At 42.7% G+C, this 12,220-nt stretch overlaps 1 protein-coding gene across 4 annotated transcripts in view; it reads right to left on the bottom strand.

Moving 5' to 3' along the window:
* ALDH18A1 (aldehyde dehydrogenase 18 family member A1) overlaps positions 1–12,220 on the bottom strand; it is a 41,708-nt gene that overhangs the window by 8,490 nt on the left and 20,998 nt on the right. For all 4 annotated transcript variants that reach the window (XM_075424010.1, XM_075424013.1, XM_075424011.1 and 1 more), the window contains 4 exons: positions 7,374–7,518; positions 4,151–4,224; positions 3,378–3,477; positions 2,027–2,247 (listed from right to left, as the gene is read on the bottom strand). In XM_075424010.1, coding sequence (XP_075280125.1) covers positions 2,027–2,247; positions 3,378–3,477; positions 4,151–4,224; positions 7,374–7,518 — 540 coding nt within the window. The remainder of the gene's footprint in view (positions 1–2,026; positions 2,248–3,377; positions 3,478–4,150; positions 4,225–7,373; positions 7,519–12,220) is intronic.

Below are 12,220 nucleotides of genomic sequence, written 5' to 3'. Positions count from 1 at the left end.
ACAGAAAATAAGGGGTTTCAAAGCAGTTCAGTCCCTTCAAAGAATAGCAGCGCATGACTATACTTCAGAGAAACAACTGGATTTGGTGGAAGCAGTCTGTGAAAGATGCCTGCAATTTGGCCTTGAGAGTATTAGAGGCAAACATGCTACTTGTATATGCTCATCAGAAGGTTATTAAAACTTAACTAGTAATCTGCAATTGTTTCACCTTTACTGCATCTTAAGACTGAACTCTGAGCACTGACCTAACTCTGCCTAAGCTATCTCCAGGGAACAAAATGAGCACACTCTCTTCCAGGGCAAAGTCAAATCTCCCCTGTAATTGCTTACCCAAACAAGCACAAGATGCAGTAGTAAACTAAGAGGAGGGAACTCAGAGACCATCCCATTATCAGCTACAGTACAGGACAGAAACCAGGCAATTCAAATGCAGAGGTATCAGAGATGATCCTCTGAAGTTGCATCAGAGAACCTGATGCGAGTATGAGGACAGGAGGCTGGCAAGAAGAAAAGCAACTACCAAGGCAAGCTATTCCAACTCTGCAAGACAAAGCAGGGAAAAAAGCCAGCAAGAGTCAGTCTGGTGTAAGTTTCAAGATAAGATAAGATAAAGAGGAGGAGAAAGAGGGAAACATCAGCTACACAAGGCAAGAGACCAGGGCTGAAGTCCAGGAAGACAGACTAGAATTCAACAAGGAAACACCCTGCTTGTCTACAAAGAATAGAGCTAGCAGCAAGGAGCTAGTAATGGTACACAAGGCAGACTACTGCCTTTTCATTTCATGGGAACTTTGCCTACAGCATACCCCCTTGCAGTAAGAAATGGGGACCACTCACAAATTTCAGGCATGAAGTACCAAGCTGTCCATGGGTGGAGTCTCACTTCCTTTTAAAGTGCCTGTACCCATCACTTTCTCCTCAAACACCTGCTCACATATTAGAGAACTCCTCAATCAATCACCCTAGACAACTAATGTCAATTGTGGGAAATAGTGTTGATAACTGTCCTCTTTTTAAATCTACTGCAGCTGCTCAGTAGTCAGGAGTTAGAAAATAAGATCAAGGTTGCCTCTGCAACATTAGTTCAGCCCCCATATTTTCATGCATTGTAACAGCAATTATTCACAGCAATACCCACACACAGCACTGCAGATGAACATGTTTGCCTTTAAGATGCCTGCCTTATTCCTGGCACAGGATAAATGATATCCACTTACAGCACACTGCTCGAGATTTTCACTAGCCTTTCCAGCAACTTCAGTACTTACAACCTTAGAACACCACCATTCTTCCTCAAACCCATCTCACTACAACTGAGTAAAAGCTATTATTCCTATCATTCCTTCTTCAGAGATACTCAAAACCCTCCTGGACACAGTCCTATGCAACCTGGTCTAGGTGAACCTGCTTTAGCAGGGGGGTTGGACTAGGTGGTCTGCTCAGGTCCCTTCCAATCCGTACCATTCTGTGATTCTGCCTCACTGCACACAAGCAGTACCAGTACAGGACAGACCACTCAAAGCCTGGAACATCTGTGCTTTCTATGCTCAGCCTATTTTTTTTTAATCACATATTCCTGACAGTCACAGTTAATTACTAGCATCTGCACTAAACTGTTTCATCCCAGCCTGCAGTTCAGCTGTATGCAGCATGGACGGATAAAACAACTGTTCATTGGCAGGAGCCTCCCAAGCTGCAAGTTAGGCACTGAACACACTCGTAAGACACATGCAGAAACCGCACCATCTGAATGTAAGATAACTCCTTCTCTGTCAGATTTAAGATAAAATAAAAAAAATAAAACCAGGCCTGAATAACTCTGAACACTGCAGAGGTAAGTCCTGAGAATAGCTCTGCAGGAAAAAAAGGGGTGTCAACAAAATCAGTTTTAGAAGAATCCAAGCAAGAGTCCTTTGAGACAAGACTTCTTGCAACCTCCTATTTGCTCACCAATAGAAATACCCGTTCTTTTCTCATCAAAGATTACCCAGTAGTGTAATCAGTGTAATCTGCCCTCCTTACATACCTGTGGAAGACAGTCAGGACGGGACTCAAAGATCACGAGAAGGACACCAATGGGCACTGTCACCTGCTCCAAATCCAGGTCTTTTGCTATACGTGTTCGCCGAATTACACGGCCGACACTGTCCTGTGAGGATGCTGCAATCTGGCGCAGACCAATAGCCAAGCTGTTCAGCTTTGATGTAGACAGACTTAAACGTTTCAACAAAGGAAGTGCCAATCTCCCTACAAGACAGAAAAAATTGTGCTGGAGATAGATTGGTCTGTCTAGGCTCAGGTAAAAGCAATTTAAACAAGCAGTGAACCTAAGGAAAATTCAGGTATTTCGCACTCCCTGGCAAGAAACTTAACCGCGATGAAACATGCACAGCATTAAGTCTGCTAGTCACAATAAAATCACTCCAATGTGACAATGATTTCACCCACCACCACATTTCCACTTAATGCGGTTTAAGTGATTTGTACCTGAAGCAACATCAACATCCACAGAGATAAGGTCTGTCCTATTTCAAGTACTGCTATATGCCTGAATTCCTTACAGATTTCTACACTTGCCTGTATTTCTGGAAGGTTCAGGCAGTAATTTCATCCTGCTATCTTACAGATAGAAATCCCAAAGCACAGACACACGCATATCATTTCTGTTCAGACTGGCCAAGAACTGCCTGAATTTTCTAGTCTGAACATGTTCAGACAGTAAGTTAACCCAGCCACGTCTCCTTAAGTCTCTGGTCAGCAAAAACCAGTTCCCTGGCAACTTCCACAAAGTATTAAAATTCACGACGTGTCATTTACATATATTTGCTACCCCTTTATGTACACATTCCAATCCCAACTTCTCAATGAATGCATCAATCTAACAAAGAAGAATGGGTTCAATCCAAGCCACCTACAGAGAAACTTCCTCAGTCACTAGGGGACATGGTTCTTTTTGGAAAGTATGAAGTACAGAGATGACAGCCTTCCCCTCAGGAACCAAACATTAACTTAACCAGCCCAGAAAATATTTGCTTTATGCATGACAGTACAGAGATGATGTTTGTTATACTCCATTTCTAAAGTGAGCCTCCCTTGCCAAAATGGAGCGCTAATTTTTTTATTTTTTTTTTCAAACAATACGCTGCTTGGATTTTTGCAAGGTCTCAGTACGTTCTCTGGTGAAGGCATCTGGTTTATGTTATTAAGGAAGTTGCAGCTGTTTACACCAACAAGCTCTCAAGGTTCTGGGTTTACTCTTCAGTGACAGTCATACTACCCAGTCCCAGGTGATGGAAGATTCTAGTTCTGCTCATTTCTTTCGAGGCCCAGAGAGGTTCAAGACAATAGGATTACCATGGAACGACTTGAAATATTACCTTTATTTTCAGCCTCTTCTAAATCCTTTTTGTTTGCCAAAAGAATTTCTTCTCTCTGGTCAGTCAGTAAGTCAGCAAGACGATAAATAATTTCTGCTCTCTGAAAGAGAAAACAATTTCTGAACTGGCTTCTTACACAAAGTCCACGCTATTTGACATCTGGTCCCCTTCAGTCCATTTACGTTGACCACGTCCTCTCACCATCCTGACTCCAGCCTGAATACTCGGGGCCAGCTGATTTTTCCAGCTTGCATCACATTGAAAAATGAGGCTGAGCACTGCTTCAACCTTTATTTTGCTTTATATTATCTTGCTTTCCTTGCCCACTCTTCTTCACCAAAACGACAATGTTCTTCCTTTAAGACCCACCTTGTCTTCTTCACAACAGATGCCACGTTTTACCTACCCAGCTACAGTGCAGTAATTAATTGTCTACAGCTCCTATTTTGCATACACTACACACAGGAGTGAATGGAGCAAGTTATTCCAGTCAATTCTTCAGCAGCTCTGACCACAATTTATTTCTGTGTGATATTCAACACTTATTAAAATTTTTGTAAATCTCACATGAAAGCATGTATTACTTCATAGCCCCATGGCACATTATCTTTCTGCTTTTCTTATCTCTTTAAGCATGCTACAATCCAAATGATGGATCTGATACACAAAGAACAGATTCTTGTCCCAGGGGGCCCGTTTGTGTTATAAATCTGTGTTGTAATACTTGCCACACATTCATAAGCTTAACAAATGAGGCCATATTGTTCTGTCACCTGCTCAGGCTGTAGTGCCGCCAGGGTCCTGCCACCAGCTCGAGCCATTTCACCCTGCTGCTCTACTGTAGGACCTGCAAAAAAAACCCCCAAAATATGCCACGCAGACAAAGTAACAGCACATGTGGAAGCAAACACTAGCCCTTCCATCTTCCGATTCTTTGCTCAAAGCAGGAAAGCAGGTACAGAGTCTTAAACAGACATATTCAAGAGATCTGTTGTATGCTAAACCAGAAAACTCTGTACCTGACACAAAAATACTGCCACGGTCCCCAAACGTAGAGTCATCACAGAGATTCTATAACATCACCATGTCGGAGGCAAGTGTGCACCATGTATCAAAAAGACTTGACAAAGGGCAAAAGAACACCAGGATAGCTAAGTCTCAGGGCATGGTAAGCTACTGAAAGAAAGGAGGCAAACTTTGAAAAGTTTAAGCATCCAACTGAGGAAAACAGAAAAGGATTACAAAACAGCACAGGAATGTACAAATAATGGAATCCAAAACCCAATCTGAGTAAATGCTCCTAGAAAAACTGCTTTCCCTCTGCCTCCCCTTGTGTGCATTTTAGAAGGGTTCCTATAGAAAAAAGGTAGGGTTTTTTTCTTTTTTTCTGACAGCATCTCAAATAATCTGTTTCAGACTGAAATGATATGGAACAGGTTACTTCTGTTTCTATTTCAGAACAAGTCACCAGCTTCACGTAGCATTTCCCCTAAGAGTTCACAAGTAGCTCATGGATAAGCTATGTTGTGATTTTTAACTCTCCTGAAATTGCCTGTAAAACACATGCCTTGAAGGTGATAAATATGACCCAACCTCTATTGAAGAAGGGTACCATGGAAATTGCCAGAGAAGGAATTTCAGTGTTCTGGAAAATATCAAGAGGTATAGTGGGAAGTGTAAGAAAATAACTTGTGGACACACGATTAGACTTATTTAAGAAGTGTTGAAACAGCTTTTTAAAGTAAAGTCATACTTTACAAAGTATAGTATGTTTTGGTGTTCTTTGAGAAAAGTGACATGCATGCAAGCAGATATAATTGATTGTAAGAAGCTGCTTCATTTCCAAAGTGTGCCCTTTGGAAGATAAAAGACAAAGAGAGGATTGGAGTAAAGACTTTCCACAATAGCAGAAGACTGCCAGTAAAGTTCCACAGGGACTTTTGCTGTTTGCCGTATTTGTAAGTGACCCAGAATGGAGTCACAATATGAAAAACTTTACTGCCGAAACAAATTTATTATAGTGGGACTAACCAAAAAGTGTCACTATCGCACTTTTTCCTAGAAAACAGTTTCTCAGAGGAGGACCTGGGGGTCCTGGTGGACCCCAAGCTGAACACACAAGCCAGCAGCGTGCCCTTCCTGCAAAGGCAGCTAACAGTGCCCTGTGCTGCCTTAGGTGCAGTGTCGAGCGAGGGGATCTGTCCGCTCTGCTCAGCATTGGTGAGGCCACACCTGGAGTACTGGGTCCAGTTCTGGGCGTCCCAGTACGAGAGTGTCATGGACACTGTGAAGAGAGTTCAATGAAGGGCCGCAAAGATGATGAAGGGAGTCGAGCATCTTTTGTATGAGTACAGGCTGAGAGAGCTGGGACTGTTCAGCCTGGAGAAGGTGGCTCAGGGGGGATTCCATCAGTATGTACAAATGCTGAAGGGAGGGTGTAAAGAAGATGGAGACAAGCTCTTTTGAGTGGTACCCAGTAACAAAACAAGAGGCAAAGGGCACAAACTGCAACACAGCAGGTGTCTCCCATCAGGAAGCACTTTTGCACTGTGAGGACGATCAAGCACTGGCACAAATTGCCCAGAGAGGTTGTGGAGTCTCCATTCTCAGAGATATTAAAAAACTGTCTGGACACAGTCCTGGGCAACCTGCTTGAGCAGGGGGTAGGAGCAGAAGACCTTATCATCTGTCATATCGTCCCTCCCAACCTCAGCCATTCAGAAATTCTGTGATTTCCTCTGCAGCCACGTTACTAGGCCACAAAACAGCACGTGTAATTCAAACCAGATTTACATGAAGCAATGTAGATAGAAAAGGAAAATCAGACCTTAGTATTGTTATAAATAATTCTATGAAAATATCATCTCAGTGAACATCAACATCAAAAAGCAAATTAAATGTTTGAAATTATTAGAAAAGGCCTAGAGAACATAACACATCATTAATCTTATCAAAACTCAGTCCTGCCATGTCATAAATTAAATCTTCATTTGCATCCTGAACGCTGTGTGAAATTTTCATTTTTTTGCCCATCTCAAAAAGGCCACAACAAAATGAAAACAGTTTCAAACAAGAGAAACAGGTATGACCAAGTTTTTGGAACAGCTTTGGTACAAAATGTTTAAGACCAAACCTCTTTCTTGGGGAAGTGAGATGATGACAGGAAAGACAACGTCTCAGATCTTCAAAGTTGAACATGGGTTGATTGCCCACACAGGCAGTAGGGGCATCAAATGAAGCTACCACAAAGAAAATTCAAAACTTTCCCCAGCTCCTCCCAAACCCAAATTAAAACAAGCAGTTCTTCACATAGTTCTAGCTCCAGAGTTTACACACAGTATTTAGTTAAGGCTCTTGACTATCATGACACAGAGCCCTGTGGATGCTAAGTCTTTACATTAGTTCAAAGGATGATTCGACAAACTCATACAAGAAATCCACCAAGGACTATTATACACAAAGAAATTTGCTTGACTTTAAGCACAAGTCAAAAGTATCACTCCGTGCTTGTCCTATTCTGCTAAGGTCACGGATCTTTGGTTTGACTTTCTCCAGTGACTGTTACACTATCCACACTATCCCAGCAATGCAGTGGCAGGAAAGTGTTCCCGTCTACCATACCAGATGACTAAGTCGCAAAAGGAATTTACAATAAGAAATAAAACTAAACACTATCTTAGTTCAGCAACACATTGTATGTCCACATTTTTACGCTGAAGTCTTCAATACTAGATGATAACCCCTAAGACTAAACATGGTGACAATTCTTCTCGTTGCATTCTTGAAATGCAAGTCTGATGTAGCAGTTTATCAGCTGGAGGGAACTAGAGCAGAGTATTCAACGTTTTCTATTCCTACTTTACAAAATATCTTTCAAAATCCTTTTTTTGAAGCAGGTTGTGGTTTCCCAGTCATTGTACATGTCTAGACTAATTTTAACTCCAACCTTTCAGGAATCTCTACAACTCTCAATGCACACATAACCTCTGTACTCACCGGCAGGTTTTACTTCTGAAAAAAAAGTTCCAACTTTCTTCCCTTCCACAATATCTGTGATGACATGACCTGAGATCTTTGGATGGGTTCCATTTGCAATCACTACAGAGGTGCCTCCTTGGAGGGCCCACAGAGCTGCTTTCACCTACAGTGAAGAACAGAGCCAGTTCCAGAAAATTCACTTGTTATTTGAATTGCCACTCTCAGTAAGACTTCTTGGTCCACTTTGATCTCCAGATTGATAAGATACGGTTTCAACGAGCATTCAACACACTGGGGAAACTTCAATAACGTAGCATTGAACGAGATCATGTATTTGCGCTTTACCTTTCCGTGTAACTACCTGCCACTTTATGAGTGTACTTTGAATTTTTCTAACAGCCTGCTTTTTTCAAGACTTCTGCAAGGGCACTTTGGTCACATGTTCTTTTTCATCATTACCTCATGTTGCAAGTCCTACTTAGTGTTTGAAGAAACCCTTTTTTTTTTTTTTAGTTTCAGGTTGCCTTGGTTTTTTTTTTTAAAGATTCTGTTGCTAATCTCCCTGACATTGATTAGCCATCAATAATTAATCCACTTGAAGTGACCACGTGATATTACTTGTACTGCAGAGCACTGTTCTTGCTTGAGTCCTAACCATTATCATACAACATTAAAATATTATTCAATACCTTTAGCTGTTTGAATTACTCCCTTAAAGTCTGATCAACCTAAGCGCTCCTTGCGGGTCTGCTTAAGATGTAGCGGTATTCTCATTGTTTATAACCCTTTGCTGAAGATATGAAGTTTGCCGATGAGTTACCCAGGTTTCCACATAAAGCTTTTTACCTACTTTGTTCATATTTCCTGTTCATGTTCTTATCTGATTTTTTATTTGCTTCTACTTTTTGCTTGGGAGAACACCTGTTGTTTTGATAGTTGTTTCTTCCAGCACGGTCTATATGAAGATTTTGCACTTGTTCAGTTTTGAATTATACAATTTTTATTTGGCATTCTTCCCCCTTTTCGTTGTTATTTCGGAGGAGGATTCTATAAGCATAGCATTTAGGAGTCAACTTCAAAGGTCAGGACCACAGTGAACTAAGTAATGTATAGAAGCAACACATGTAAGATCTAAGGCAAGAAGCAAGTCTGAAACAAGAACGATTTGATGTCCACAGACAGATGGAAACTGAAATCAATGATACTACCAGATCACCTGTGTGCTAAAGGCTGACATGGAGGGTGGGTGGGTGAGGAGACAAGCACCATGATCAACAAGAGCTGTATGAAATTCAGGGGCAGTATCTTTGTAGGCATTGCCCTAACATGATGGGCAACACGAGTTCTCTTTCTGAACTTCAGTGTTGGCATACTGAAGTTTGCTTAGTCCTTCTATGACTGTTAAGCTCACAGCAGGATTAGCTTATTAGTAAGTGTCCTTTGAAAACCCCATGTACTGATTAGTCCTAAGATCAGCCTCTTGCCACACACCTGAGCCACTGTTTACGGCACCACAACGTGATTTCGCTAAAACTTCACCCCCTCCAACATTTCACTGGTTCATGCCAAAATACAAAAACACAAACCCAAATCCCAGATGTTACCTGCTGAAGAGGTACTGCCTGTGGTCTCTTTCATTTCCTGATCAAGGTATGGACAGCATCATCCCACCACTATAATTATACGTCATTTCTCTTACTGCAAAAGCTTCTTTGCTTCCTCACTTCTACACTTTGCTAATATTGTTCTACAATTAGGTACTACAGTCCATATTCACTGGGAGACACCACCTGTCCGATATGCCTATCACATCAAACTCTTGACTACCACAAGACCATCAACTGCTCCATTTTTGCTCAAGCTTCATGCTGATAATCAAGATTTGTACTTTGAGCTATCATGTCTTTATTCTATTACTGATGTTACAGTTATCCAAAAATATCATCCACTTCTCAACTGTAACAAATTTTTGTTACAACAGAGCATTGAGATTTGCCTCTATGTGGCTCAGACTTAAAGATACCAAATATCTCCAACAGATTATTATCTTTACAATACAAGTACTCTCTGGCCTTGACAGTTTTCCCCTTAATACCTGGAATCATTTAAACTATTCCAAAAGCTAAATCAAGGGAAACTTGTTTCTAAATAAGCTCTGCACATCCCATAGTTACAAACAGAACACTCAAATGCCTCCTCCTTTTGTCACCTTCCAGTCCATGCTCTGATGCTAAAGTATGCCTTACCTGCTTCTTCAGAAAAGGAAACAAAACAAGCTAATTGGTGAAGAATTTCACTTTGGTCTTTCCCTACTTAGTCAAAATCAACTTCAGTTTTTACAGACAACCTTCCAAAAGTGTCGTTCGGAAACCCACACTAATTAATACCACCGTAGCGCATATCCCACCATCATGAGAGACATAGGCTGAAATGTCAACACTACACACATCTTTATGCACTCACAGCAATGAATACTGACGGCATCTGACTGCACACAGCACTAAATATCATCGGCCCTCCTACCTCTACTAACCTCATACTCAAGAACTAAAGTACCTTGGTCTCCACCAATATGTCCTTCAGAAGCAAACACTACACGTACAAACTCAGAAAGGAGACAGAGGTACCATATCAGATTCAAGTGACAAGATTCCCAAAGTCCTTGGATTACCACATAACAAAGAAGTGAAGGCTGACTTCTTTTAATTTAAAACAACAACTTAATAACAGTTCCAAATGTCACATTTGACAAACTACTGGAATGTAATTAATTAGTTGCTCTTTTCAATTCACATGGACCTAAGAGGGAAGCTAAACAAACCCATACACCGTTCCAGCGTACTCACAGAACAGCTCAGGCTGGAAAACATCTCTGGAATCATATAGTCCAATTGCCTGCTTAAAGCAGGGTTAACTACAGCAGACTGTTAACTACAGACACTGTTCCAGGCAGGTTTTGAACATCTCCAAACACTGAGATTCCACAAGCTCCCTCGGCAACCTGCAGCAGTGCATCAGCAACCTCACCATAAAATTCTTACATTTCAGTTTAATTTCTTGTATTTCAGTCTGTGCCCATTGCCTCTTGTCTGTTCCCTGGATATCACTGAGAAGAGTCTGGCTCTGTCTTCCCTACACCCTCCCTTCAGGTATTTACACACAAACCTCCTCTTCTCCGGGATAAACAGTCCTACCTCTCAGCCTCTCCTAGTGTGACAGATGCTCCAATTCTTTAATCATATTCGTGGCTCTGTTGGATTCACTGTAGTATGCCATGTCCTTCTGGTACTGAGGTGTCCAGAACATAGAACAGAATCATTAAGGTTGGAAAAGACCTCCAAGATCATCAAGTCCAACTGTCAACACAACACCACCATGCCTGCTAAATCATATCCCGAAGTGCCACGTCTACACGTTTTTTGAACGCCTCCAGGGATGGTGACTCCACCACTGCCCTGGGCAGCCTGTTCCAACACTCGACAACCCTCTCAGTGAAGAAATTTTTCCTAATATCTAATCTTAACCTCCCCTGACGCACCTTAAGGCCATTTCCTCTCATCCTGTTGCCTGTTACCTGGGAGAAGAGACCAACACCTGCCTCACTACAACCTATTTTCAGGTAGCTGTAGAGCGCGATAAGGTCTCCCCTCAGCCTCCTCTTCTCCAGACTGAACACCCCCAGCTCCCTCAGCCGCTCCTCATCAGACTTGTTATCCAGACCCCTCACCAGCCTCATTGCCCTTCTCTGGACACGCTCCAGCAACTCAGTGTCCTTCTTGCAGTGAGGGGCTCAAAACTGTAAACAGCACTTGAGGTGCAGCCTCACCAGTGCCGAGTACAGGGGCACGGTCACCTCCCTCCTCCTGCTGGCCACACTATTCCTGATACAAACCGGGGTGCCACTGGCCTTCTTGGCCACCTGGGCACACTGCTGGCTCATGGTCAGCCAGCTGTCAACTGGTACCCGCAGGTCCTTTTCCGCCAGGCAGCTCTCCAGCCACTCTTCCCCAGGCCTGCAGCTTTGCATGGGATTGTTGTGACTCAAGTGCAGGACCTGGCACTCGGCCTTGTTGAAACTCATATGACTGACCTTGGCCCATCAATCCAGCCTGTCCAGATCCCTTTGCAGAGTCTTCCTACCCTCAAATAGATTGACACTCCCGCCCAGTTTGGTGTCATCCGCAAACTTACTGAGGGAGCACTCAAACCCCTCATCCAGAACATCTGGTAAAGATGTTAAACAAGACTGGCCCCAAAACTGAGCCCTGGAGAACACCACTCGTGACAGGCCACCAACTGGATTTAACTCCATTCACCACAACTCTCTGGGCTCGGCCATCCAGCCAGTTTTTTATCCAGCGAAGTGTACACCTACCCAAATCATGAACAGCTAGTTTCTCCAGGAGGATGCTGTAGGAAACAGTGTCAAAAAAACAGATACAACTCTACAGATGTGGTCTCACTAGTGCTGAGTAGAGGGAAATACTCATTTCCCTCGACCTGCTGGCTATGTTCTTTCTGAAGCAAGCCAGGATGCTGTTGGCCTGCTCTGCCCAATGGGCATATTGTTGGCTCACATTCCACTTGGTGTCTACCAGGACTCCCATGCCCTTTTCCATGTACCTGCTTTCCAGCCAGTAAACTCCCTAGCCCATACCAGTGCATGGAATCATAGAACAGTTGGGGTTGGAAGGGACCTTTACAGGTCATCTAGTCTAACCCACTTACAGTGAGCAGGGAAATGGAGTTGTTCCTCCCTAGGGGTAAGACTCTGTATTTCCCATTATTGAACTCCATAAGGTTCCTGTCTGTCCATTTCTGCAGTCTGTCAAGATCCATCTCAATGGCAGCACAATCATGTCATC

The sequence above is a fragment of the Opisthocomus hoazin genome, chromosome 6, assembly GCF_030867145.1.
Source record: "Opisthocomus hoazin isolate bOpiHoa1 chromosome 6, bOpiHoa1.hap1, whole genome shotgun sequence".
NCBI lineage: Eukaryota > Metazoa > Chordata > Aves > Opisthocomiformes > Opisthocomidae > Opisthocomus > Opisthocomus hoazin.
The sequence above is the reverse complement of the archived record's forward strand: the minus strand, read 5'-3'. Positions and strand labels throughout refer to the sequence as shown.